Source organism: Thermomyces lanuginosus (genome assembly GCF_041956635.1).
Source record: "Thermomyces lanuginosus strain ATCC 200065 unplaced genomic scaffold VTN49scaffold_22, whole genome shotgun sequence".
NCBI lineage: Eukaryota > Fungi > Ascomycota > Eurotiomycetes > Eurotiales > Trichocomaceae > Thermomyces > Thermomyces lanuginosus.
In genome coordinates, this window is record NW_027192356.1 from 983,268 (window position 1) to 1,009,487 (window position 26,220).

Sequence of the window (26,220 nt, forward strand, 5' to 3'; positions counted from 1 at the left end):
GGAAACATATCCGACCCTTATCTGAAAAGTTCGGCATGCAGCCGAAAGTAGCTAAGCTTTTGGCAAGCTATTTCGTGTAGTCAACCGATCGCTGTAAATACTACCTTTTGGTCCCTTGGACTACCAAACTGAATGTTGCAGCATTGATATTATTAGCTTGCCACTTAGCGCTGCTTCTTGATCAACGGATGGAGTTTGTTCATGCAATGCTGATGATATTGCTCCATTCCACTCTTCGAATCTCACAAGGTTAAGTCGATACGCCAATGGCCGATCGACGTCATCCCTTGGGAGAGGACCAGCTGAAAGAATTCACCTTTTGCTTTCATTGGAAGAAGCCTCAAGATCGAGAAAGTATGTTGGAGGTCATCTACATTTGAGAAAAAGAACGCCGTCCTTCTTAGCTCCGAACAGTGCAGCATGCTCAATTCATGACTTGGCTTTCATCGAACACAGTTTCGATTTTCCAGAATTCCATTTACCTCTCTCTTTCCCCGGCGGGGTCATGGACTACTAGTCATGCGTGACTGAGGATTTCAGTGGTTTGAGACCACTCTCATCAAGATCTGAGTTCTAAATGGCCATTATTGGCCATTCAATCCAGGACTTGAGTCTCTTGCTGCCAATACTGCGCCGATGGAAATCTCCATGCCTCGAGAGGCAGTTAGCTGTTCCAGTTTGTAGAACCTACCAGGACGGATATAGACATATTGTGAATTGCGCGGTATAGATCCGCAGAGAACAAGTATTTGGTGGTTTGTTAATGAATTACAGATGGTATCTGTATCAGCAGACCAGTCGGAACAGCTGGTAACATGATGGCCAGCCTAGCTCTGATGTCTGCCGAGTCAATGCAAGATGCCAGAGATCTTCCATCCCAGCAGAACAAATCACACAAAGACGATCTCCACTGCCACAGTCGAGACGTGAAATAACGAACTGCCCCCCTCGACCAGGCTGCAGCCCTCGATTTGTTGCCCTTTAGCATCAATGTTCACGACGTAGCGGTACTTTTCGGTCCAACATTCGAGCACCATGGCAGAGATGAACGGCGATGATTCCAATGATTCGCGAGCCAGAAGAGATCAAGAAAGACACATCAATACTACGACAGAAAAGCAGTCAAAATGTAGAAACAACCATGAGCTTTGGTTGTGGTTTGCTCAGATGAAAAGAGAGGCGCCTTCATGCCTTCTTCGTGATTGCTCTTACCTTGTAGGTCCCTCTGCGACCTTGAGGCGTGGGGTTCCTGACTCGGAGATCAGCCGTCATCAACTAGAGGCCACCACCCAAAATGGATTACTTGTTCTTGCTTTCAATGAATTATCTCTCTTCTGGCCTCCTGCATGCGTTAATCGGTCAATCACCCTGGTTTCAATTTCAGTGACTTTTTCCGTTCCGCCCATGATTGACTCCCGGCACAAGTGCCGGAATTGCGACCCTTTCATGTCATCAACGTCAACTAGAATCGTCAGATATTCCCCTGAACTCAGCAAGCTATAGCAACTCTATGAACGCCGGGAAGAGTGCCGAAAGGCGCACTCAATGTGCCCCCCCCCCCGGAACCTTGTCACGTGATGATTCGTCATAAGGTTCGGGCAAATCAGCGGCCAGGGTCCTCCATATCGCACTCGACTAAAGACGTCATGGAGCCAAAAAGGAACAGCCGCGGTACCAGGGGAGTTGGGAGCAAAACGTCCAAAATATCCGAAACAGCTCCTTAACTGAAGCCATTGAGATTCCCTCCGAAGACTCACTTCGGAAGTTGGGTATGCCCCGATTTTCGGAAGCTGAAGGGGCTTCGGGGAAGTTTCCACGGTTCACGGTTCACGGTTCACGGTTCGCGGCGGTTAACACGAGCAACCTCGGCTTCCGCGCGCAACAGGACCTTGGACTCGTGGAAAGATGCCCTTTCGCCCGAAATTTCCCGCAAACGGCCAGATGACGTTCGGCTTGTGTTTCTGTGCTTCTGGGGCGCCTCGTCAGAAAGCTTTTAGGTATCTAAGCTATCGATATTTCGAGCAATTTACTTGGATTTGACCGTTTGAACGGTCGAACAGCATCTTCATCGATTCTCCGATTTTCCGACTCGGAGTTTTGGTAGTAAAAAGATGAGATACGGGCATTGGCCTTGATTATATATCACTGTAGCTGTTGGACAGGAGATATCTATAGAAGAATATGATCCAAGTCTCGAATCTCCAAAGTTCATCACTCATACATCATCACATGCGAATCGGACAGACGGTCAGCCAATGATGTCTGCTTGCATGTGCGGGCAGCGGGAGACAAAGCCATTATTTCCTCCAGGTTCTTGCGAATATGATTCATATGGATCGATCGATTTTCCCGAAGCCTCGGATGAGGTCCTTCGCTCACTGGATGCATGTCGAGGAAGGATTCCTATCCTTTTGATTTTAGGGTAAAAGCCGAGCAACGGATCACACATATTAATCGAAATGAAGACCTCTGTAGATTCCATAGCCCTCGTTAGTTTTCTTTTGGCATCTACTCTCTCTATACCTGCTGGAAGGAGTTGTATCCTCCGCTTGGATCGAATTTCGGTCTCCCGAGGACCGTTTCCGCTCGTCCAGAACAGCTGGCTCCGCTTCCCCGGTCCACGCCACCCCTACCCCGGATTCAAGAAGGAGGAATTTTGACCTGGCTGTTGCTTCTTCAAACAGTGTCTTCCCGGCTACAGGCGGTTTCTTCGAGGTTCTACTTCGGATTTGCCGCCGGGATATCTTGCAATTGCTTCTATACATCTACTACACACAACACGCACCGTCGCTAGAAGCGTGGTTGTATAGTTTGGCGCAGGGCGTGAAGACCTGTCGCACACCTTCATTGAATTGAATGAGCATATAGTCACACCCGGGTATCCCGTATCAGAGAATCAGAGGGACGGACGCGTTCCTCATCCACCACCATGTCCGCGAAATCGGTACAATCAAGCCATGGCAAGCAGACAACTGCTGTCACCAATTTCATCGGTAGGCGCATATGCACAAAAACATGAATTGAATGTACCACTAACGAGAATGCAGCCGGCGGCGGTGCAGGCATGATGGAGGCACTCGTGTGCCATCCATTGGGTACGTTGCAACGATTCAGGCGGAAACATGAAAACAGCACTGACTCGACTACTAGACACAATCAAAGTCCGCATGCAACTGTCGAGAAGAGCCAAAGCAGCGGGGGTAAGTTTTACCAGGCCGCGTAGAAAACAAATCTTCTGACAGCGCCGCAGGTAAAACCACAAGGATTCATTGGAACCGGCCTTCAAATCGTGCGCCGGGAAACGGCATTAGGCCTGTACAAAGGCCTGGGGGCGGTGCTGGCAGGCATTATTCCCAAGATGGCCATCCGGTTCACATCGTATGGGTGGTATAAGCAATTACTAGCGGACCCAGAGACAAAGCAGGTCTCGCGCAAGGCGACTTTTGTTGGTATGTCAACACTAGTACCTGGAGCAGAATACGTTTGATTTCGTGGTGTTGCTGACTAGTTCTCCAGCCGGTCTTGCTGCTGGTGTAACCGAAGCCGTGGCAGTTGTCAACCCGATGGAAGTCGTTAAGATCCGGTTACAAGCGCAAAGTCACAGTCTCAGCGACCCCTTGGACAAGCCCAAGTACCGGAGCGCCCCGCATGCCTTGTTCACCGTCGTGCGCGAGGAAGGATTCAGTGCACTCTACCGCGGTGTTTCGCTGACGGCTCTGCGACAAGGCACGAACCAGGCGGCCAACTTCACGGCTTACACGGAACTCAAGGCCTTCCTGCAAAGGATCCAGCCCGAGTACGCTGAAAAGGAATTGCCTTCGTACCAAACAACGGTGATTGGCCTCATCTCTGGCGCCGTGGGCCCATTTTCGAACGCGCCCATCGACACGATCAAGACCCGGCTGCAGCGGACGCCCGCGGAGCCCGGTCAGTCGGCTGTGAGTCGCATCGTGACGATCGCCAGTGACATGTTCAAACAGGAGGGTGCCAAGGCCTTCTACAAAGGCATCACACCCCGAGTTATGCGGGTGGCACCGGGTCAAGCCGTGACTTTTACGGTGTACGAATTCCTGAAGGAGAAGCTCGAGAACTCTAATTGGTCGTGGGTAAACGGAAATGGAGGGAAGTATTCGGAGTGAACAGACCAAGCATTTGCCATGAATAAAGAACTGGGAGCGGGGAAGCTGAAGTGATACCCAAGTTGTGGCGTGTACAGACCAAAAAATCCTGCCACAGATGTATTGTATGGATCGAATTGCATGATTCAGGCGTTGCAGGCCGCAAAAATACTACCTGTGGTTGAGCAATTGTAGCATTCGTCATGAATCATCAAGCTGGAGCAAGACAACGCGAGTAGTTGCGAGCCATGGAAACCAGGCATCAATCTACTGGTTCTCCATCACGTGAAAATTCCAGAACAAAAACAACCCAGGACTGTCCCACCAATCAGCATCCATCGTTTCAGGCAACGAGTGGCTGCCTAGCCGAATCGAGTGATTCGGTCAGGTTCCATTGCCACCATGCCCTTTACAGACTAGCGCCACATGGAGCACCCTAAGGTATAAATACCCTGCTATAGCCGCCGCGCTTTTCTTCTTTTTCTTCCTTTCTCTTACCATCCTAGTGCACGGGCATTTCGATTACCTGTGAGGATTCGTCCGAGGTATCGATTTTGCTAGTTGAAAACTACCTAATTGACCGCTCCAACTGGTCTGCGGATCGGTTGGGAATTTTTGATCTTGAAAATTTTTATCACAATCCAATTGTGGATTGTTGATTGCCATCCCCTGCAAACATTTTTCGCAGGGGGATGTGGGTGGTTGTAGCCTTTGGTTGCACCACCTGGAGAGGTTACTCTTCTTTTCATCACTGTTGTCATCCTGGTGATGGCCTGTGGAGAAGAGAAGGGTAGTACTGTAAATCATGACTTAGTCGGTTCAGACTCGTAGACTTAAGTGTCGTATTGTCCGCACTGATAAACTTTTGCAGGTCATTTAGAGAAGTCTTGTGAAGAGTAATATCACAGTCGTGCACAGCTTTACCCAATGAGCTTTACCAGTGCGAAGCCCTGATAGCCATAGACAACGACACATGTACGGAGTATCATAGTCGACGTTTGTCTCAGAATGCATTGGTTATGCGTTGGCACACTACGGTAGTTTCACGTCCACTATGTATTCACTTTGCTCGTCATATATTGGCATAGCCAACATTACATTGCAATTGCAATTGCTTACTCGGCGAGCAGCCTTCCAAGACTACGTCCACTACGCGTAAGGAGTACTGAATGTCGAGGATATCACCCATATTTTATTTCTTTCAACGCAACCATAAGAACATGCCACAGAACAAAAACCATGACCAAACCCCGTTTCTCATCAAATTTAGACCTCAGCAATTTCACGGAGACGGCGGATGGTCGAGCGGGTGGCAGCAGCGGCGGGGGTCCTAAAACACAATGATAATTAGAATCAACGGTCAAGTACCGTAATCGTAGAAGAAGGTTCGACGTACGAGACAGTGTAAGCACCGCCGGCGATGGTCTTGTGGCAAGATCGGCACTCCCAGATGCCAACAGCCTTCCGCTTGACGGAGTTCTTGCCGCAGAAGGTGCACGTGTAGCGGGCGTGCTGGGTGACTTCCATCTTCTTCACCTGCTTACGCAGGGAGGCACCGTATCTGGTTTACACGTGTCAATCATCCTCGTCTTTAACCCTTCGCAGGTGTGAGGCGTTGATGAGAGGGCCGATCGGGGCGTTGAATCATTCGGAGGGGTGATATCCGAGAAGACGATGAGAGAAGGGCATTCGGTGTCGCAGAAAATAAACAGCTATTCAGCTATCTGAACGTACCTGGTGCCGTATTTACCGGCGATACCGACCTCTGTAGACGCACAAACGTTAGCCAAGTTCTGCGACACTCGCTTCCTGGTGGTTCGATGCCCGGGTCACCGCCGGCTCAATTCGGGCGGCCATGGTATAAATGTTCCCGATTCAAAATCTCTGTGAACACTATTGCAAGGGGGGAATACGTACTCCGCGTGCGCTTCGACATGGCGACTGACTTGAGATGCTGCTGTCGGGGATGTGTCGAGTATCCGGGATTTTTGCAGGAAAATTGATTGTTCGCTTCGCTGTGGGCTCGATTAGGGCTGGTGGCTTGGCGAGCGCTGATCACATGACTCACGAATCGAGCCAATCAACTACGGGTTAGGGTTGCTGCACGTGACCGGGTTTTGGAGACTCATGACTTCATCGGAGAGTTAGCTCGCTCGGTTCCAGACGAGCTTGGAGCATGACTTCTTATCTGATGAGTGCCATCTTGGCAACTAGGAACGATTCCTGATGCTTTGACTGATATAAGAAGGTGCTGAAAGTGACTGGGCTAAAGCTATCGTGTCCTTTACTTTCTTTTGTCACGTGAGCGTAAGAGTGCAGCATACCTGTATTTCGCCTCGATGACGTCCCATGCTACCTTAATTAACCTAGGCTATTTTTAAGGCTTCAATACAAGGGTTATTGCGAATTCTCGATTGTTTCTCTGCCATCGATTCTTCATTGGCTCCTACCGTGTTCCTGAGTGTTCTGAAATTGTGCCAACAAGTAATGGCGGCCTCCAGGGAATTCGACTTGGTCCTTTTGGGTCCGACAGGGTTTACGGGGAAATTTGCATCTCGACATATTTATAAGACGTTTCCAACAAATCTGAAATGGGCGCTTGGTGGCCGATCTGCCTCGAAGCTCCAGGCCGTCGTGGATGAACTTCGAAGCCTCAATGTCGACAGGCCAGCTCCAGGTACATTCAACGCCAGGAATTTGCACCTCAGTTCGAGGTTGTATCAGGTCGCTCATGAAACACAGAAATTATCACTCTTCAACTTAATAAGTCTGAACTCGACGCGCTCGCCAAACGAACGCGTCTGATTATCAACTGCGTTGGGCCATTCCATCTCTATTCCACTCCAGTAGTGGAAGCATGTGCCCAGAATGGGACCCATTACGTTGACATGTAGGTGCTTTAGAAGAAGTTGCTGCCGATTTCTTTGCTCACTGCTTGTAGCTCGGGAGAAACGCCGTGGCTCAAAAAGATGATTGATGAATACCACGAGACTGCAAAGCAGAATGGAGCAATTGTGAGGATTCATCATGCCTGCATGTTCTGAAACCCTGCTGAATGAATTCAGATCATCCCGGCATCTGCCTTTGAAAGCACCACAGCCGACTTGATGACCTGGCTGGCAGCAGCTCATGCCCGAACGGAACTGGCTGCAGAGCCGGCAGAGACTATCGGATCGATTCACGAACTTAGGTTGGCTCTACATATTCCATACCAGTTATGAGGCATCATTGGCTCACATGTATCAGGCCTGCGGGCTTAAGCGGGGGAACCGCACACTCGCTGATCACCATGCTGGAGACCCTGAAGGTCTCCGGTGCCTTGAAGTCCACAGACGTCACTTCCCTAGCAGTGCCCACTGCTCCTCCTGCACCGAGGGCGCCATCGAAATCTCTCATCGAACTCGTGCTTGGTGTGCGCGCGGTGTCTGATCTGGGAACTTTGACGACGTCGCCCGCTAAGATGGCTGATGAGTCAGTGGTTTACCGCAGCAGATCACTCATGCCAAATCTTTATGGCTCTTCCTTTTCCTTCCGCGAGTACGTCCGCACTCGCAATGTCTTCACCGGGGCGGTGTTCCATCTCACGCTCGTCATTGGCCTTGCCCTGCTTCTCTTCAGCCCTTTTCGGTGGCTGTTTCGCAAGTTTGCGCCCGGGCCAAGTCAGGCGCTGCCGGAGCTGGAACGCAAGGACGGCCAAGTTCAGTTCCGCGTGGTGATGAATACGACGAGCACGGGGCCGACTGGCAAGCCGCGGCGCGTCCTAAGCAGCCTTGCCTATCCGGCGGGCCCTTATCCTTTTTCTGGGGTGTCCGTCGCTTCTGCGGCCAATGTCATCCTGAACCATGAGGATGATATCAAGAAGGTCGCTGGAGGTGCCGGCTTCCTGACACCGGCAGTTCTGGGCCAACACTATGTAGATGAGCTGGAAAAGAACGGAGCGCGCATCGAGGCTAAGGTGATTGACTAGAGTTTCAACATGTGAGCTCTGCCTTGTGGAATTGTCATGTATATGTACTTCTTTTGCATTTTACAGATTGTAAAGGAGCGATGGTAATGTTGATGAGATCCATTCATTGATTCATTACGCGCGAGTCGCGCTTCAGTGGCACGGGTTAGCCACCTGCTCAAAATTACCAAGGATTTCGTCCATAATATCGTACAAAACTCTGCCGAATCCTGCGGCTGTGAGATTAAGAAGAAAAAGAAAATTCAATAGATAACCATGTCTTCTTTATCCTCCTCCATCACCTCTTCGCCCTCTTCCTCGTGGCGATGTGAGGAATCTGGGCGAGCGGAACTATCGGCTTGGTCCTGCTGTTGGGTTATTGATGAGGGTTCCGTTTGCGAGTCGGTCATATCTTGATCTTTTTGGGTGGAATCGGTGTTGTGTGGGCCATTGTTCGATGAACCGTTGGACTCTTGCGGTTCTCTTTCGCCATCAGCAGGACGGTCAACGCCCTCGTCCTTTTCGTGTTGCTGCGAGGATCCCTCTTCTTCCGCCTCCTTTTGCCGGTAGCGTTCCTCAAATTCTGCCTCTTCTCTTGCAATCAGTTCTTTGGTTTCCTTGATCTGCTGCTCGATCATGTCCTCGTGCTTCGGGAGTAGGATGTAGGGCCTCCAGTACTATCAACTATCAATACCGACTCCCAGGTTTACGTAGAACCGCTTAACTTACCACGCAGGGTTTCGTCTCGGTCTTGAGAAAATGCGCCATGGCCAGGAGATTCTGATGCCGAGTACGCATCTATTTTCGCGACCCGGTCAGTTTCTTCCTCGATCTTCAGGATAAGCATCAAAGAGAACATACCGCCTCCCTTTCCCAAGCTCGTTGCTGCTTCTTGCGTATTGCCGTAAGTTCCTCGCGCCTCTTCCGCTTCTGCTCGTCGTATTCTGCATCTTGCATCTTCAGTTTCTCCTGCTGCCGCTGCTCGATATCTGCCCGACGCCTCTGGGTCGCCGTGGAGACCTGCTGCGAAAGCGTCCCGAGAAGCGCGCCGAACAGACGCTGCCCCCGCTTGCGCTCCTCCGCATTCCTGTCGCCTCGCCGGTTGCGCCTCCGCTGCTGTTCATCCTGCTCCACGGACGGCGGTTGTTGCGACGACTCGGTAGCTAGAGCATTATCATTGTCGCCGTTCTCTCCTGCGTCTAACCGGCGTCGCTTTGCCTCTGTATCCGACACAGATGAGTTGCGCCGCTTTAATCTCTCCTCCTGTGATGAAACGGCCGGTATATGGATGTCAGGCTGGGGCACGGCCACTGCCGATGCTAGTTCTCTGCTCGGGCCAACTGTCAGCTCGCCGTTACGCAATCGCATAACTAATAGTATACGTACGTGTCTGTCATTTTCCAAAGGATTCGAACGGGAAGAGGACACCGACGAGAGCACTGAACCTTCGTGGTTCCTATTCGCGAGTGGCAGCGCGTGTAAGCCGGGTTTCGCAAATGGACCTTACGAAAAGTGCACGGACCAACAGCCGAACAGCGGCGGTTTTCCAGACTTTTCTGTATTACGAAGTTCATCTTCCCGACAAGTGCTTATTCTCTACAACAACCCCGTCCCTTGACGCCCAGTTCATTCTGCTGTTCTTATTCCTGCTCCAGCTTGACTCTGCCCGACCGTCGACAAATCCGCCACCATGTCGCGCCATCATCCCGATCTCGTCATGTGCCGCAAACAACCCGGTATCTCCATTGGCCGCCTTTGCGACAAGTGCGATGGCAAATGCCCCGTATGCGACTCGTACGTGCGGCCGACAACCCTGGTGCGCATCTGCGACGAGTGCGCCTTCGGAAACTACCAGAACAAATGCGTTGTATGCGGGGGCGAGGGCATCAGTGATGCGTTCTACTGCTTCGAATGCACGCGCCTTGAGAAGGACCGAGACGGCTGTCCCAAGATCATTAACCTGGGCAGTTCAAGAACCGACTTATTCTACCAAAAGAAGAGTTTCAGGAATCATTAGCAATTTATCGCCGTTTCCTGCGTTGCGTGCGACGTGCCGACAAGCCGATGCAATACACGCCGTTGCCTACGTCTCGGCATGATCTAGGCGCAACGGGCTCGTCCTACTCTACCCATTGTTCAACTTGGTGGAGCACCATGTGTATACATACATGCTTGCCGCACCTTTTAACGGCCTGGACGCTTCGGCCGAGCGAATCCCCTCTTCGGCCCTTGGTCCTGCGGCGGAAATGCTTCGTCGCGCAATCTTTTCTCTGTGAGCTCACTCGGCGACGACTCTTCGACCTACCGACCATTTGTCAGTCAGAGAAGTAGCGAGACATCATCTGTGTTTCTCACCTTCTTTGGCAGTTTCAATCCTTCCGTTTCACCGATGGTAACGGCCACGTGTCGAGTGCTGGCATACAGCATCCGCTCTTTGATCGATGAACCGGACGGGCATGTGTATATAAAGAGGACGACGTCTGAGCCAGGAAAATGGTAGTAGCTATAACGTGGAGAAGAGTCTGGGATCTTGGATGCTACCGCATCGGGCGGGACATCCGCATCTGCGCTGGCAAGTTTGATGGTTTCTGTGGAAATATCGATAGACTAGGTGATAACGCAGAAATGTCAGCCGTTATATCCACCGCAATCGGTTTACACCGTAAAATTAGCATGGAACCTACCAATTGCACCAGGACCGACTCTCGTAGTGAGCGGAGAGCCTCCCTTGCATCGTCGTCCACGGGCAGGTTGACATTGGTCCCGCCGCCCGACTTGCTGACACTGCCACCAATGCCCACATCGCGACGTACCGCGCCATGCCGCGCCTCTTCCTCCGCGCGCCGGACGGCCTCGAGCTCGCGCTCTTTCTCATCCATGAGATCCTCGCGTCTGTGCTGGCTGCCCGTTCCCTCCAGGTCACGCTCCCGCCATGCTTCCTCACCGACAACTTCCTCTTCCTCGGTAACCAAGATATTATGAGCGAACTTCTCGCTGCCTAGCTCCCGGACCAAGGTGGCCCGGGTCGATGCAAAGACAGTTTTGGCCCTGACGCCCGCATTGGACGGGATGTAGGACAGCGCAATGAGGGAATTAATGCCGGTGTGGCGGAGGAGCAGAAATAAGGGCGTCTTGGGCTCAAGAACGGAGCGGAGCTGCGGAAGGGACGCGTAAAAGGAGCGATCGGATGCGCCGAAGGCGATGGCCTGCAGAGGCTGCAGGCTCTCGGAAGTAATTGTCACTGGCAGAGCAAAGAGGGAGTCGTCGGAGGCAAATGCACTGAACGCATCGTGCAGTTCAGGAGATACTGGACAACAATAGGGGTGGCATCAGCGGAAATCCGGAGGAGCGGTCGAGTCCGCGGGGTCCTCGAGACGGAGAATCGCAGGCCATTACTCGAGGTGGGCTCGGTGAAAGAAGATTAGGGACTTACCGGTGATTCCCGACTGCATCTTGGCCGGTGGGATTGACTGATACAGTTCAATGACTACGGAAGTTGTGGTTGTTGACGGTGTTGCTGTTTGAAACCCCGCTGTCAATCGTCGCAGGCTACTAGGGGTCTAGGGCTGTGTATCAGGCACTGCGCAAGAGGGAAAATGAGCTCAAGTCTATGGATCCTCCAGCGGCAGATTTCATCGTACAAGGCTCATCGACAAGACTGCTAAATTCAACTCGTCATGGAATCATCTATAGCTCGCATTGGGGTGCTGGAAGGCCAGCTGGTTCCGAGGGAGAGGAGAGGAGCGAATTGCAAATCCGTATGCCAAGACATATTCATTACGAAAATACCACAATTTCAGACTTTCCTTCAGTCTGCAATTGTCTATTGGATAGATCGAGCCATGAATCGTTAAATTGTCAACAGAATTCAAATTTCAAAATTCATACATTCGTAATACAGTCCTTTACCGATTACCGTCAATGATGGCCACCATCGCTGTCCCGCGAGTCCAGCAGTAATAACCAGAACACGTAGTCAGTTAATAATAACAGTTTCGAAAGCTGAATGAATCTCTTTGAGGGACTGACGCCAACCTCGGACCTGTTGACACAGCCGGCGTGGACGATGGAGCCTGCAGGGCTAGAGCTGAGTGGCCAAACTGGCCGATCCCGTCTTAGGTAAGAGATCGCCTTCATCTCATGAAAGTCGACGATCATCTTCCTCTTCTCCTCACAACTCACACCCAACGTTCTCCTCATGTTGTCTCTTCGTCAGGATTTTGTTCCTGGGCTCTCCCACCCTGATCAATGTCCGTTAGCTGCATCGTTTGTCTTGGAGACCTTGCCGCCAGTTCGTCACCCTCCACCGCCGAACGTCTGCCAAGCCCTGATAGCCACGGCGTCGACGATGGACTCGGGGTGAGCTGTGAGCCTGGTTCGGAAGCTGCCTCGGATTCTGTAAAGGGCAAGGAGGCTCAAAATGTCAGCCAGATTGCTCGAATGCTGCCGTGCCGTCATGTCCTCCATGATGATTGTCTGAGGCCGTGGGTAGAACGGGCCAACAGCTGCCCCATTTGCCGCCAAAGCTTCAATGTTGTCGAGCTTCTGGATGTTTTGGACGGTATGTCGAACCTTTTTACTATATTATTACTATTGCTTCCGTGGATCATGGCTAACTTGTTAATACAGGTCCCGTGGTGTCGACATACGCCGTCCAGGACAAAGCCCAAGAAGCAGACTTCGATCCGTCCCAGTTCCTGGAGGAGATCAGTGATCCTTGCCCTTACTGTGAACGTGATGACAATGAACACCTATTACTGCTCTGTGAAGGGTGTGATATTGCGACTCACACCTACTGCATTGGATTGCAGTTTGTGCCGGCCGGCCCATGGTACTGTGAACGGTGTGAAGCGCGACAGGAGAATGGGATCGTAACTAGCCCACCACGCAGGGGTTCGCGCCAGAACAGACGCGCACAGCTCCGGCGGCGCTCACTGCGATCTCGCTCTCAGCAAGGTTCCAATAGCCGGCGCTCTACTCGCAGTAGCCCTGAAGAGGACCTTGACTTTCCTCTGGCCGGCGACCAACAGTGTTATAGTCCCTTGCGCCCCAGTCTGCTATCCTCAGCAGAGCGTCGAGCTCGCGCTACTGGGGCATTTTCGTATATGGTTGGGCTGAACGGCAACGACACCACTCGTCTGGACCGTGACACTCTTCTGAACGAACTGGGTGTTGCTCCATCGCGGCCACGAGTGCCGAGAGCCCCTACGCCAGAGCCGGAGACTCTGGAAGAAGCGAGCGCTTGGAGCGCCTTCGAAGAAGCCCGTCGAATGGAGAATGATGCGGGCACATCCCGCAAGCGCAAGTCGGCCAGCTTATCACCCTCTCCCGAGCCGGAGCGCAGGCTGAAGCGCCCTCGTACGAAGAAGGACACCGACTTGGCCGCTATGGGTGCACAGTCTGGAGAGCCATCCCGCGTCGCTGCCTCTCGACAGGCGGACGAATCATCCGGGCCGACTTTCCTGACAAAATTATTGGACGAGATTGCTCAGTCAGGTACAACGCCGGTGGGCAGTGCTCATGATCATCGCAACGCATCAAGCCGATCTTCTCCGTCACTTTCTCCTGTGTCGTCTCCGCATTCTTCGCCGCACCTGTCTCCATCCCTTGCGCCGATACGTACGCAGAACGGCGTTCCCCAGTTGCGCCTTGGTCGCCCAAGCTCTCCATCGTCATCGATCTATTCGCCACCTGTATCCCCAACGCGAACGCGGGAGAGTTCAATCGAACGGCTCATCGCATCCGCAGAGAGACGACCGGGGCAGTCTGGCCCTCTGGCACATCGGCCTGGGCCGTCCGAAGCCAACATCGAGCAACCCTCTATCACGCCCTCTGGCCATCAACCCACTGATTCCACATCAGATGCCGACAGTGCACCGGGAGCCGCCAGCGACAATGGCAGTCCCGCACGGCCATCCAAACCCCCTCGAGAAATCAAGGATCAAATCAAGAGACTCGTTAAGAAGGAACTTGACCCGTTCTACAAGTCCTCCGGCCGACCACTCTCACGGGACAGCTACAAACGCATCAATTACGTCGTGTGTCACATGCTGTACAGCAAAGTCGCAACCGCGGACCGTCTCGATACTGCTACCCTCGCAGAACTCCAGACGTTGGCGCGAGAAAAGGTCCACGATGCAGTGCAGAGAGTGCAGGCGCAAGACGCTCAGCAACAGCAACAAGACAACCAAGGGAGATGCTTGCAAGAAGCACGACAAACAGTTCCCGATAGCACAGGTGCCAGTAATAATCATGACTTGACGACATGAAATAGGAGTTTGTATATTATAGGCTTGGCTAGGCTTGGGCGGATTGGGTCTTCTTTAGGCGTTAGGGCATAGTAGGATAGGAATCAGGCGGGCAAGGGGTAGGCGTGGGGATCTGTTTTTGAGCATGTTGGATATTTTTCTCTTGTTGGCGATGTGATACCCCTTCATGTAGAATACCTGTATATGTGTATATTTAATCGGCGGGTGGAAACAGATCTGGCGGTCTTTTAATGCCAATGAGTGGCCAGCTGCAAAGGACAACTTTCAATAGTAAGAAATATATCATTGTGATACTGTTAAAGACATTGGACGTGATGATTGGCAAAATCTCTCCATCCGTCCATGGATCTTGAGCATAATCTACTAGTAGTCGAATGGGAACGATCATGATCTATACTGAAGCCTTGTACCGACTCATTGCGCGGAGCTTTGCCCCGTAGACATAAAAGAGGATCGGACACGGAATCATGGTAACGGTCAGGAATCCCAGAAGACTAGACGCCCAGTCGACGCCCAGCCTGTGGTACATCTGGAGCGAAAACATGGGAAACGCACCACCGAGCAGGCTGCGGGCCAAAGTTTGGGCGGCAATGGCCGAGTTTGCAAACATGAGATACATGTCGATGATATAGCTCAGGCCCTGCATGAAGATGACCATGATGCCGAGGCCAATGGGAACGGCGGCGGCGACCTGAGCGAACCAGTGCGTGTGCGATGCCCAGCCGAACCAGAACAGGCCGATGGGTAGCGTGATGCCGCCGATGATCATCGGCGGAAGACGTTCCTCAGGTACCACGTGGCCATGCTCTTTGAGCCGCCGCGCAAATCGCGTTTTGGTCAGATAGATGATAATAATCAGCCCAAGCATAACCCCAACCAGGATTCCGAGGAACGGCAGCGCGGCCACACCGGGCTTGTCCCACCCTCGAACTCTTCGAAAAGACATGGGGAAAGCTTCATAAGTCAGGTACAGAATCCCGTAGACAAGTGCCAGGTATAGAGTGACGCAGGCCAATATAGGCTCCAGAAGCAGCATATGGATTGGCCGGAAGAAATATCGAACAACGATGTCCTTGAAGTTTGATGGATGCTCCTCATGCAGGCAGTGCAGAGCCCAGTTTCTTGTCTCAAACCGCAAGCGAGTAGCGCGTCGCTTCAGAAGCAGTGGAGGGTATGTTTCGGGCACGACGAATACCGCAATGAGTCCGAAGAAGGCGGACGGGATGAGAGTCAGCCATGCCGTCCAGCGCCATCCCAGACGAGAATCAACTACAAAACCACCACTGCAATGAGTCAGACTCTCGACGATTGTACTCATCTGCTTGAAGACTTTACACGATGGGACCAAGGGTCGGACCGCAAAAGGTGGCAGCCGCGAATAGAGCAATCGCAATGCCTCGATCTACCGGATTCCAAATGTCCGCGAGGATGCCACCGACGACAGCTAGCGGTGCACAGCCGAAGAATCCGGTGAAAAACCGAGAAACCAAAACAGTCCGAACATCCTGGCCCACAGCTACTGGAATTTGAAAGACCGCAAACGCCGTATACCCAACGAACAAGGCAACCTTGCGACCGTAGAGCTCCGACAAGGGTCCCCAGATCAACGGGCCGAAAGCAAAACCCTTGGGTTTGATACGTCAGGCTGCGAGGACGGGCTTGAAGGGCACTTGAACTAGACTCACAAAAACTGGCAGGCCCGTGCCCAGAAGCATGATCTCCGTGGAAACATTGAACTCCTTCGCCGTGACAAAAGTCGCTTGCGAAAAAATGCTGGATGAAAAAGTAACCCAAATGGTTAACATCGACAGAACCATTGTCAATGTCCATTTTCGGGCTGTTTTCATGTTCTGCGGGTTACCAAGGTCATCTGGTCCATCCCAATCGACCAAGTTTGGGTCCTTGGATGGTGGCTCTTGGGCTTTCTTCTCTTGCTCCCTTTCATCTTCGCCGCCATCCTGGGAATCTGATGGCTTAGCTCCAAATTCCAGGCCATCAACCAAGGTCTGTAAGCTCGCCCCGTTCATTTCATGTGTGGACGCTTGGGGAGTGGTGGCGCTGGAGCTCGACCCTGTGGTGTTCTCTTCAGCCATGTGCTCGCCAGGGAAAGCAGTTCATCAACTACGAAGAAAACTTGAAAGCGATGAGCGAGGAGAGGGATCAGACTGTTGATCCGGTATGACAGGGAGCGGAAAGGCAATGGACGCCATGAAGAAGGCACGAATTCGGAGCATCAACTGTTCAACATTATTGCCCTTCCTTCATCCGGGAGATGATATCATTCATGTGACCATTAGGTGGCTGAAGCCAAGATTGCCTGAAGTGTTGTGCTCCATCAGCACAAATTTTTCGATTTCTGGAGAAACCATGCATGATCCTCAACAGTCTGAATTTGAGAATGTTTACTATCGAAATCACGAACATGCCAGGAGCTGAGCTCTTCGCAAGAACTGGGACTGGGCCCAACTAGCCTCAGTTGGGTTTAGCGACCGTATCAAGGCCTTGGCGAGAAAGCTAGATCGAGCTTGGCAGTAAATTCAGCCAATTAACGAACAGCAAATTTCTTGAAGTTGCCTGTTCCGTAGCCATATGACGTCAGTTGGATTTTGAGTCGAGCACCGCAAGTCTGTTCCATTTGGCTCGCGGGATAGGCATTGTTTGGTCTGTTCCTTGTATGAAAATCATCCCAGTATCCTCTTTCATTATCTGGAGTTGTTGCTTTCAACGTTCGCTCGAGAGTGGATCAGGCCTTTGTCACTTTAGGGCTTCTGGAAGTGACAGTAGGCCAATAACTGATCGGACAAGCGTCGAAACCGGTGCTTATACAGTGTCCTTTGGTGGAGGAGATTGTTGGCGAAACAGTATCTGCATTATTATTACATTGGCCCGATTCAGACGTCTTTGACAGAAGTTATAAGCACGACATGGAGCACCAGAGAGATCTCCCGCAGCAGATCCATGCCTCCACAAAGTCCGTTCTCTCCTGCCAGACATTCTTTCGAGGTGGAGTCTGATAAACAAGCAATGGAATAGCTAATTTGAACTCGAGCAGGGACATTCATCACGCTCTCAACCAACTTATCGTTAGTCGGTTGCCGCTCTGCCTTCCACCCCAAGCGGATTCTGCCCGGCTGTACGCGCTGGGGCTGTCCAATTTCGCATGGATGTATTTTATTTCGGAGCGGGCATGGGAAGAGCAGATAGCACGTACGAATAACCATGGTGATGGAAATACGAGAATAGCGCAAATACTCCATCGTGCTTATATCCCGGCATTGCATCGCAGCGCGCGACTGTATCGCGACCTCTCTCAGCTCAACGCGACCGTTTCCGAAAAGCCAGAAGGCATTGTACAGAACATAGTAACGCACATCACTGAGGTTGCGGAGGCTCGGCCGCACGTGCTTCTGGCATACGGGTGGATTCTGTACATGGCCTTGTTCAACGGAGGCCGATGGATCCGGAAACAATTGGCAAAAGCGGGACCGGAATTCTGGGGTACACGGAATTTTGAGAAAGCATGCCTCTCGTTCTGGCACTTTGACAACTCTCGGAACGAGGACGACTGGAAGCGGGATTTCAGGGCTAGGGTGACGGAGGCAGGAAATTACTTGACGGACGAAGAGGTGCAGGACGTGGTGGCTGAGGCAAAGGCCATCTTTCATATGTGCAAATCGGTCGTGTTGGAGCTTGATGCGATCTCGTCTCGGGAGCAGCAGTCGATGCAGTTGTTTGCTCCACAAAGTCTCGCCGCCGTGTCTGAACCATTCCCAGACATGCAACCTGCCAAGGGCCCACCGGCGCTAAGTAATGCATTGCTACGCTTGTCGATCCACGGAATCGCTGCTGTTATTGTCGCTTATATCTGGCTCTGGTTCATGTCGTGAAATTCCTTTGATATTGCAATCCCTATGCTGCCTCTGGGGCCGTCCCGCATTGTACGCCTGGATACTATATCGTTCCATGCTTCGTGATAAAGAGAGACTTAAAACGCACTGATTGAAAACATAATGATTGACGAGGGTCAAGATCCGACTGTTGTGGATAATCGTACGCAATGATACCTGTGCTGAGACCGGATCACAGATAGAGGTGGGTTCTTGTAAGAGATCCAAAACGCCATGCAAACAGATTCACTATCCATGCCGCTTATTCGACGAGTGAAAACACCAATATTTTCCAAACCGTCAAAACCATCCAAAACTCCTCAACCAACCGTGCTTCCGTTCCAAAGGACACAAAGTGGAAAGCAATCATGAGCATGTACCTGGTGATTCCGTAGCATCAACCCTCTCGATTTACCAACGCCCGCACCCTCTCCACCCGCTCAATGGCCTTCTCTAATCTCTCCAAGCGCATCCGCTTCTCCATATCTCGTCTCTCCAGGACAGCGACACGTTCCTCAAGTCTCGCGCGGGCCTTACGCTCCTGCGCAACCATCTCGTTCGCCTGACTGAAGAGCTGTGCCGTGAGCTCCTCGAGCTCGGAGTTTGCCCGTGACAGCTGCGATTCCGCGGCCTTGCGCAGGGACTGCTCCCGGCTGAGAGCAGTCTGAAGATCGGACTCGTTGCTCGAGCTGGCGGTGGGTGGTGGACTTGGGTTCGATGTGTGTGTGCCGCGCCGATAAGGAAAGTACGAGGCGATGGATGACAGACGACCGCTGCTGGTGCTGTTGTTTTCTGGGGTTTTTGGTGGGACCGGAGGTGGAACAGATGCGTTCGATGCTTGGGGTGGTGAAAAGGCGGCGCCTTGCGCACTCGTGTTGATCGCGTGTGCTTGCGATCGTAGTGTCCGGATCTCCTCCTCGTATCTAGCGGCTTGCTCCGCTGTTTTGGGATATTAGCCGTTGTCCTATGTAGTCCCGTGGAGGGTTCATCCGGTCCTCTGTACCTGTCTCCGCTGCCCGTTGCGTCAACTCCTTCACCTGCGCTTCGAGTTCCTCGATCCTCCGCTGGGCGGCGTCGGCATCCGTATGGTTCTCCGTTGTAGTCACTTCGCCGCATTTTGGGCATCGAGAAACGACAGAATTGGTGATAGATGATTGCCGCATAGGGGCAGGATTATCCAAGGACACTGAATACTCGCCGACGAGGGTTGTTGTTTGTTCTGTTGCTGTGGTTGTGACAGTGGTTACCGCCATTTCCTCGTGCGCTTACTGGTTCGTCGTTGTACAGAGGCAATCGAAAAGGGGTCTTCATAAAATAAAGAAACCAGAGCCAGCGGATCTGGGTTCCTCAAAAACAATGCCGGCACAACAGATGGCCAGTGTAGTTTACGTACGATCTGAGGAATTTATGAATGATGCTGCACCCCCCTTCCTCGCTAACTGCCGAATTGGCGGTGGTAAGCCTCACAGCGGGATGGCTTGACAATTGGGCTGGAATGCTTGGCGCGTTTCCGGGCCGTAATTTATATTGACTAATACGGAATGATAGATTGCCGATCCAAGGCTAGATTCTGTAACTTACGTATCGAAGCTGTAACCGCAACATCTCATTGTTCCCTTGCTTCCATTCTGGCAGTCCTGGCCCCCATAGCGGATTGTTTGTTGCCACAATTCTGGATCTTCTTTCGCTTGGAGCAATATCTTTCAAATGTAACACTGTAGAGCAGCTTCTTACACTCGGGATGTGCCATTGAAACGTGAGTTTAATTCAATCGGTACTTTAGAGCAGACGTGGAGCATTCAAGAAACACTGAGTGTAGCAGAATTAGGAAGGAGCAATGGAAGAGAAGAGGCGCTCTTGCCTGATGTACAGAGGAGTCATTCAAGATTTCAGTTCATGCAGAGTAACTTCTCAACTTCAACTCTCCTAACAGAATCATCCGCAGCTGCAATTTGGGAGTGCAGGACTTCACCGACCACCGTCGCGAAAGGTACTTCCATCTGACGGATGAGGTGATGCATCTTGGTGACGGAACGGGAGTGAAAGATGGCTGGAATGAGTAACTGTGTCTGTGGCAGGGTGCCTTACTCCGATGCCGTTTTTAATGAGCAGGATATGCACTTGAGACGGGCGAGAAATTCCACGGCTATGCGGACATGTGAAGTCAAGAGGAAAATGGCACCGCAGGGTTTTAACAAGGCAATTTATTCTGGCCTAGCTCTAGGACACAGCATGAGCTGCAGCCAGCCTTTTCAGATTGGACTCGTAGTCAGCGTCTCGCAAGTTACCGCTGGTCCATATGATGGGCTCGCGCCCTCCAACAATGGAGATCGTCCAGAGTGTCAATTCACTGCCGTTGCAGCATTTTCCAGCATAACGCTGCCACCGGGATATTCAGGAAGGTTGGAAAAGGGCCTATTTGGCGCATTTATTTAACATGACCAAACTGAAATGGGCTCTTTCCGGTGTATGGAGTACTTCCAAACACCTTCGCGACGTTCCACATGCCATCGATTGGATTACCTTCCGGTTTGAAGGAAGTATCGTCCTCCTCAGGTGGATGTGCCGACTCTAATATGCAGACGCCGCTTTATTTTTTTTCCATGCTGGTAGTTATACCTACTGTTGTTGGCCATGTTAGATACTGAACCCCCAGATGACGAGCTATCAAGATTGCACGGAACGGAGAAACACTATTGCTGATTCATCTCATGATCATACACGTAAATGAATTGATGGCACTCATCAAATCTCGCCATGGCCATGGTTAACTGATTGCTCTGATCCGGTCTCCCCTGTTCTTTTCCACACCACCCTCGACGCCCACCGACTGGTCCCAGCCAGCAACACCGCCGTCGCCGCACTCACGGCTCCTAGCACGGTAACCATGACACTCCAACCAGCCAGCTGGACCAACTCCGCCGCAAGAATCGGCCCAATCAACTGGCCGGTAGCCCACGCCATATTCTCCAGCGCATAGGCCTGCGCGAGGGCGCCCTTGTCACCGAAGATCCCTGGTCGTTCACGTTCAAGCCGCTCGACGGGTTCGCTGACCTCGACCATGAGCGCGACAAGCTGTGCGCTGAACGCGAAGCCGGCGATGGTCAGGAAGACGAAGAGCATGATCTGCGCGCGCATTGACGGGTCGTTGTCGAGAATACGCATGGCGATGAGGGTGGGAGTAAGAAGGGTGAAGCCGAAAGTTGAGACAACTCGGGGGTTATAGCTGTCGACGACATACCCTAGCAGTATTTTGCATTAGAAAAGCATTGAAGGGTTGTCGAAACACGGAAGATCTCGTACCAAACACCGGAGATAGCAGAGACGGCAGGCCCAATGCGAAGAAGCACATGCCGATTCCGAATGAGGACCATTGGAAGGTCCTGATCACAAAGACAGGAAGCACCTTTTTGCGGCAAAATATCAGATTCCGTCCGAAGTGATACCAATCGTGAAGGGCTTACCGCCTCAAACATATTGTACAAAACAGAGTCGATGACACTGGCAAAGAGTACAACAAGCAGCTGGCGGGACATGATAAGCCGCAGAATTGGCGGTACCGTGAACCGGCGTTCGCGGCCCTGGTTGAGACTCTGCGTAGGGCATTCGGCTGGTTCATCATACCGCGGTTGGCCATTGCCATTTCGGAGGAGCGGCTCGGACTCATCCGGGATGGAAACTGCACCCTGAGAGGCTTTGTTTTTGGGTGGCTCGATCATCAATGCCCGAAGGATGATATCGATACAGATCAAAGACATGGCCACGAGAAACACAGAATCATACCCTGCCCAATGCAACCTGCAATGCACTTCTCATCAGAATTGAGCCTACTCTCGGACCAGCACGACATCTCACGTACAGGACTCCTCCAAGAGCAGGGCCGGCCAAACTCCCCACAGTCAACGCCATGGAGACATAACCCATTGCGGTCCCAGCTTGATCCTTGCCAACAGTGTCCAGGATCAGTGCATTGCCGACGATCCACACAGCACCCCCCGACAAGCTCTGCAGGCAGCGCGCCACGACCAACTCAACTGGCGACTTGGCTGCCCAGAACAGCGCCGTCGCGACCGCGAGTGCCAGCAGGCTTACAACAAAGGGCGTCTTCCGCGAAGGGCCCTTGTCTGCGATGAAGCCCAGGATTGCTGGACAAAAAAGCGTTAGTCTGCAGCTTACTTGCATTGAAATTCCTTAACTCACGAGATCCCAGTAGAGCGGCACCGCCGAAGATAGCGAGAAGTATGGATATCCATTTCTGTACTGCATAGACTAGTTAATCAATGCACATTGATCTCTAGGAGCTGGTCAACTTTACAATCTTTGGCGGGAATTGCTAGTCGCTCTCGAAGAATAGATGGAATCAAGGGAATAACCTGTAAAAGCGCTCCATCGAATCAGTGTCCATGTCGCCGCTTAGAATAAGGGCTGCTGAATTATGGAGACATTGTTGGAGCTTTACCATTCCGTAGATGAACACATCCTAACAGCAATCGTTAGTATTCGGTCAATGCCGAAGAACACTTTGGTAAACATATGACGGGGAAGAACCCACGAACCGCAAAAACGGCAATCGACACCACGGCAATGATAAACCCCTTTGATGACCGAAACCCGGCATTGACTTTCTGCGAATGCGTTCCATTGACATTTTGCTGAGGTATTGCCGGCGTTGTCGTCATCTTTTCCTGGTGGAGAGGTTGTTCTATCTACCTACCAAGGTACCTAGTATCGATTGCCTGACCGCAAACAATGCACTGATCAAGTTGGAATGGAGAGTTTTGTTATTTATTTTTTGCAGTTGAATTCAATCATGGCTGGAATTTGACGGACTAATTTGCAGCACAGATCCATGACTCAGATTTAGTAATTTTTCGAATGGACTAGCAATCGATTAAATTCCATCCCGGATCGAAGATCAAATGATGCCGAGAATCTCACGAAGCCAACCAGCGGGAACTGGTCATTAAGTTCCCAATCAACTTCGTACCACTACCGCGACTGGCGCGTTCAAAAATCATGATTTGGAGGACAATTGGGTTTGAAAATCGTATTGTAACCGCGGCTGCTATCCTATACCATAGCAATGAATAGCCAGTTGGGGTGGCCGGCGATGGCCGGCCTCATGCGGCCGATATATGAAGTCCTTGGCCGCAGTGCTCTTACGGCTCGAGCAGGATAAAACCAGTTGAACCAGTTAATATCAAGGATTACTAAATCGTTCTCTACATACACTCCACGCTAACGGAAAGAGTCTGACGGAGTGCAGTGGACGAGTACCATCCCGGCTCCCACTGCCAGAAGACTATACTGGGCACAAGAGCGAAGGCAGTAAGAGATGACAAAGAGGAGACTTTTTTTGGACGACACTGCACTGTCCGTGGACAGCAACGGAGTAAAGACAAGCTCGAAAAAAGCGTCGTGAGAAAAGGCATCAGGGCAGAATCCCAAAGAGCTCGACAAAGCGACACCGAGCATCACAACGGAAATAACAAAGACATCCTTGAATCCACTCCACCAGATAAAACAGCATGGTCTAGAGAGGCAAAAACGCAGCCCGGCGAAATCCCCCAGAGTAACCAAATACAACGCGCCATTCATGTGCGGCCTTTTATCAGGCCAACCACACTGTCGCGGATGATGGTAGGCAAGGGACGGAGTAGGGATAGGCAGGCGAAGAGGAGGAAAAGGGACGAAATAAGAATCGGGGCACACATGACATAGTCCGTAACCTCATTTCTCATTTTCCAGGCCAGTGGAATCTTAGAGATCGACGGAAGGGACGGATCTGGGAAGAACAGATGAAAAATAGTGAGGTCAGCGATGCTGAATCATTTTAGAACCCACGAGCTTGGCTTCGGCGATTGTTGCGCTTGGACCCGGAGACAGTGCTCCAGCCCTCTTCGTCAACGGCATTCTTAGCCGGTGGCTCTTCTCGTCTCCAGCTACCTCCGTTGGCCCTGCTCGGAGGGGCCGCCTCCTTGGACTCCTCAGACTGCTTGGAAGGTTCACTTTGTTCCGCCGGCCCCTCATCTCGATCAGCCGTCATGCCATTTTCATTGTCGCCCGCGCGGCGAAGAACCTCAAAGTTACTCTTCCGGGGAGCGTCGGGATCACTCTCCTTGGCCCCATTAGCATCCCCAGAGGCCGCCTTCTCATTTCGGCCTTGCTCCCTAGCCTGCCGTGCTCTCTCGGCCCTCTCAGCCCTCTCTCGTTTGGCCCTTTCCTCCGCCTCCCTCTTCATGCGCTCCCGCTTCTCTTCGACTTCTCGCTCTCTTGCAGCTGTGTCGATCGGGCGCGCAGCACCAAACGGACTGTTCTTGGTGTCGCTAATGGGAGCCGGACTGTTGACGCTTTCCGTGACGGTGCGTTTCTGGAGGTTCAGTTTCGGGCGCTGAGCAGGAGTCGACGTTGCAGGAGATGAGGGAGTGCTTGTGTCTCTCTGCGGAGGATCCGGGCGCATTCTCGCTCGCCACGAATTGTCCAGCTCAGCAGCTGTCGGAGTGCGGTCAAAATCCCGACGAGGCGGGCGGGAGCCATCTTGCGATCGTCCTTCGCCCCAAGCAGGAGAGCTTCGTCGGAACCCGGGACCTTCGGTGCTGCGTGGTCGGCCACCTTCGCGTCCGATTGGCGAGAGCGGACCTTTCCGCTCCCAATTGTTGAGGTCTCTAACTTTCCCATCGCCTTCGAAGCGCCGCCGTTCACGCTCACTGCCTGCTTCAGAGGCATTGTCCCCGAAACGATTAAAGCCACGGTCACTTCCACGTCGCGGAGGGGGAAGATCGGGCAAAGGCCCCTTGCGGGTCCAGTCACTGAGGTCGCGTGTGGGCTGAGGCTCCTTGGCTGCAAACAGCTCGTCAATCACATCGTCAGATTCAAGCTAGGGAAAGGAAGACTTACGTGGCTCTGCCACGCTCACCCTGATAGCACGCCCTTGGAGTGTGGCACCGGTGTACCCCAGAGCTTTCTTCAATCCGTCCACCGTAGCAAACTCGACGTAGCCGAAGCCCTTCGGTGTTCGAGTGATCTTGTCCTCGACAATACGAACGTTTGTCACATCACAATCCCGGAACAGGTCGGAAATGTCGCCGGTGGTGGCATCAAACGAAAGGTTGCCAATGTGGGCGGTGTACGGAGGACGGGTTGGGAGGGGTAATTCAGGACGGCTAGAGAATCCTGGACGGTCGCGGTCTAGCTGCGGATCAGCAAAGGGTTTTCTGGTACGGTTGAACAAGTGACCTTACCCGGAAGGCCATTGCCAAAGCCAGTGGTAGAGCCCGCGGCGCGACGATCGGAAGAGGGCGCCGGCTTTGGCTCCGGCGGCGCTGTACGTGTCGTTAGATTAGTTCATCATACATCGTTTTGATGGTTGCTCGATTCTGCTTGGAATCAACATACCGGCTATATGGTACGCTGTTAGCGCTTCGCCTAGGTGAGCATCAAGGTGTGAGACTTACCAGGTAAGGGGACATCTTCCATTTCATCTGCCCAGGAGCCAAGGCCTAATCGACGTCAGCCATTACTACTCTTTCTGGCACATGCCAAATGCACATACTCTCATCGGCCAAGAAGGAGCCTATGGACATTTTCTGGCCTTTCTGTTTGGGCGCTGCAGAACACCAGTCAGCCGGATCACATCTAACGTCGTCCATTGCGAACACCCGAAGACCGCGAAACATCAGGCGGTCGCTCCAGACGTACCCATGATTGCGGATCGATGAAGCTGGACACGCGCACAAGCAGTCGGTTGTGCGCGCCTCTCACAGACAGATCAGGGTGGTTTTTCGCTCGCTAAGAGATACGCTGAAAGAAGGTCGACTCTTTCAGCGCAAGACTCGACAAATGGTGAAGACGTGCAGTCCGAGAGATGCGTAAATCGCGAAGAGGATCGAGTAGATGTGGGTGCTGCCACAGTTCGTTTGAACGACTTGGAAGAGCCGACAGTGATAATTTTTAGTCATGACGGGCTAGAAAAGTTTCGGCCTGAGGCGCTCAACTTTCGA

The 26,220-nt window shown here is 52.2% G+C and overlaps 14 protein-coding genes across 14 annotated transcripts; 7 read left to right on the forward strand and 7 right to left on the reverse strand.

The window, feature by feature from the left end:
• Window positions 1-2,929: 2,929 nt before the first annotated feature.
• Window positions 2,930-4,139, forward strand: VTN49DRAFT_1307 (uncharacterized protein; the record flags this gene model as incomplete). The annotated part of the gene is made up of 5 exons (XM_069408908.1): window positions 2,930-2,993; window positions 3,048-3,095; window positions 3,151-3,200; window positions 3,251-3,449; window positions 3,517-4,139. The coding sequence occupies 5 exons, from the start codon at window positions 2,930-2,932 to the stop codon at window positions 4,137-4,139; spliced, it is 984 nt and encodes a 327-aa protein (XP_069270347.1).
• Window positions 4,140-5,299: 1,160 nt separating this feature from the next.
• VTN49DRAFT_1308 (60S ribosomal eL43 domain-containing protein) lies at window positions 5,300-6,054 on the reverse strand (the record flags this gene model as incomplete). Its single annotated transcript, XM_069408909.1, has 4 exons — window positions 5,300-5,448; window positions 5,531-5,679; window positions 5,853-5,883; window positions 6,036-6,054. 4 exons carry the CDS (start codon window positions 6,052-6,054, stop codon window positions 5,300-5,302), a joined length of 348 nt encoding a protein of 115 aa, XP_069270348.1.
• A 551-nt stretch (window positions 6,055-6,605) lies between these two features.
• Window positions 6,606-8,085, forward strand: VTN49DRAFT_1309 (uncharacterized protein; the record flags this gene model as incomplete). Its single annotated transcript, XM_069408910.1, has 5 exons — window positions 6,606-6,795; window positions 6,861-7,008; window positions 7,060-7,132; window positions 7,184-7,308; window positions 7,365-8,085. The coding sequence occupies 5 exons, from the start codon at window positions 6,606-6,608 to the stop codon at window positions 8,083-8,085; spliced, it is 1,257 nt and encodes a 418-aa protein (XP_069270349.1).
• A 242-nt stretch (window positions 8,086-8,327) lies between these two features.
• VTN49DRAFT_1310 (uncharacterized protein) lies at window positions 8,328-9,461 on the reverse strand (the record flags this gene model as incomplete). The annotated part of the gene is made up of 4 exons (XM_069408912.1): window positions 8,328-8,741; window positions 8,794-8,862; window positions 8,926-9,391; window positions 9,451-9,461. 4 exons carry the CDS (start codon window positions 9,459-9,461, stop codon window positions 8,328-8,330), a joined length of 960 nt encoding a protein of 319 aa, XP_069270350.1.
• Window positions 9,462-9,754: 293 nt separating this feature from the next.
• On the forward strand, window positions 9,755-10,081 carry VTN49DRAFT_1311 (uncharacterized protein; the record flags this gene model as incomplete). The annotated part of the gene is made up of 1 exon (XM_069408913.1): window positions 9,755-10,081. The coding sequence occupies one exon, from the start codon at window positions 9,755-9,757 to the stop codon at window positions 10,079-10,081; it is 327 nt and encodes a 108-aa protein (XP_069270351.1).
• A 167-nt stretch (window positions 10,082-10,248) lies between these two features.
• Window positions 10,249-11,516, reverse strand: VTN49DRAFT_1312 (uncharacterized protein; the record flags this gene model as incomplete). The annotated part of the gene is made up of 4 exons (XM_069408914.1): window positions 10,249-10,365; window positions 10,420-10,671; window positions 10,749-11,371; window positions 11,498-11,516. The coding sequence occupies 4 exons, from the start codon at window positions 11,514-11,516 to the stop codon at window positions 10,249-10,251; spliced, it is 1,011 nt and encodes a 336-aa protein (XP_069270352.1).
• Window positions 11,517-12,312: 796 nt separating this feature from the next.
• VTN49DRAFT_1313 (uncharacterized protein) lies at window positions 12,313-14,333 on the forward strand (the record flags this gene model as incomplete). The annotated part of the gene is made up of 2 exons (XM_069408915.1): window positions 12,313-12,625; window positions 12,694-14,333. The coding sequence occupies 2 exons, from the start codon at window positions 12,313-12,315 to the stop codon at window positions 14,331-14,333; spliced, it is 1,953 nt and encodes a 650-aa protein (XP_069270353.1).
• A 391-nt stretch (window positions 14,334-14,724) lies between these two features.
• On the reverse strand, window positions 14,725-16,426 carry VTN49DRAFT_1314 (uncharacterized protein; the record flags this gene model as incomplete). The annotated part of the gene is made up of 3 exons (XM_069408916.1): window positions 14,725-15,616; window positions 15,669-15,958; window positions 16,019-16,426. 3 exons carry the CDS (start codon window positions 16,424-16,426, stop codon window positions 14,725-14,727), a joined length of 1,590 nt encoding a protein of 529 aa, XP_069270354.1.
• An 831-nt stretch (window positions 16,427-17,257) lies between these two features.
• On the forward strand, window positions 17,258-18,220 carry VTN49DRAFT_1315 (uncharacterized protein; the record flags this gene model as incomplete). The annotated part of the gene is made up of 2 exons (XM_069408917.1): window positions 17,258-17,304; window positions 17,386-18,220. 2 exons carry the CDS (start codon window positions 17,258-17,260, stop codon window positions 18,218-18,220), a joined length of 882 nt encoding a protein of 293 aa, XP_069270355.1.
• Window positions 18,221-18,244: 24 nt separating this feature from the next.
• Window positions 18,245-18,615, forward strand: VTN49DRAFT_1316 (uncharacterized protein; the record flags this gene model as incomplete). Its single annotated transcript, XM_069408918.1, has 2 exons — window positions 18,245-18,271; window positions 18,424-18,615. The coding sequence occupies 2 exons, from the start codon at window positions 18,245-18,247 to the stop codon at window positions 18,613-18,615; spliced, it is 219 nt and encodes a 72-aa protein (XP_069270356.1).
• A 2-nt stretch (window positions 18,616-18,617) lies between these two features.
• On the reverse strand, window positions 18,618-19,473 carry VTN49DRAFT_1317 (uncharacterized protein; the record flags this gene model as incomplete). Its single annotated transcript, XM_069408919.1, has 2 exons — window positions 18,618-19,159; window positions 19,224-19,473. 2 exons carry the CDS (start codon window positions 19,471-19,473, stop codon window positions 18,618-18,620), a joined length of 792 nt encoding a protein of 263 aa, XP_069270357.1.
• A 1,492-nt stretch (window positions 19,474-20,965) lies between these two features.
• VTN49DRAFT_1318 (uncharacterized protein) lies at window positions 20,966-22,899 on the reverse strand (the record flags this gene model as incomplete). The annotated part of the gene is made up of 8 exons (XM_069408920.1): window positions 20,966-21,462; window positions 21,524-21,626; window positions 21,685-22,018; window positions 22,080-22,365; window positions 22,421-22,480; window positions 22,536-22,593; window positions 22,680-22,700; window positions 22,777-22,899. The coding sequence occupies 8 exons, from the start codon at window positions 22,897-22,899 to the stop codon at window positions 20,966-20,968; spliced, it is 1,482 nt and encodes a 493-aa protein (XP_069270358.1).
• Window positions 22,900-23,355: 456 nt separating this feature from the next.
• On the forward strand, window positions 23,356-23,941 carry VTN49DRAFT_1319 (uncharacterized protein; the record flags this gene model as incomplete). Its single annotated transcript, XM_069408921.1, has 2 exons — window positions 23,356-23,404; window positions 23,487-23,941. The coding sequence occupies 2 exons, from the start codon at window positions 23,356-23,358 to the stop codon at window positions 23,939-23,941; spliced, it is 504 nt and encodes a 167-aa protein (XP_069270359.1).
• Window positions 23,942-24,053: 112 nt separating this feature from the next.
• VTN49DRAFT_1320 (uncharacterized protein) lies at window positions 24,054-25,869 on the reverse strand (the record flags this gene model as incomplete). Its single annotated transcript, XM_069408923.1, has 6 exons — window positions 24,054-25,060; window positions 25,118-25,408; window positions 25,462-25,542; window positions 25,616-25,630; window positions 25,675-25,719; window positions 25,773-25,869. The coding sequence occupies 6 exons, from the start codon at window positions 25,867-25,869 to the stop codon at window positions 24,054-24,056; spliced, it is 1,536 nt and encodes a 511-aa protein (XP_069270360.1).
• Window positions 25,870-26,220: the final 351 nt, after the last annotated feature.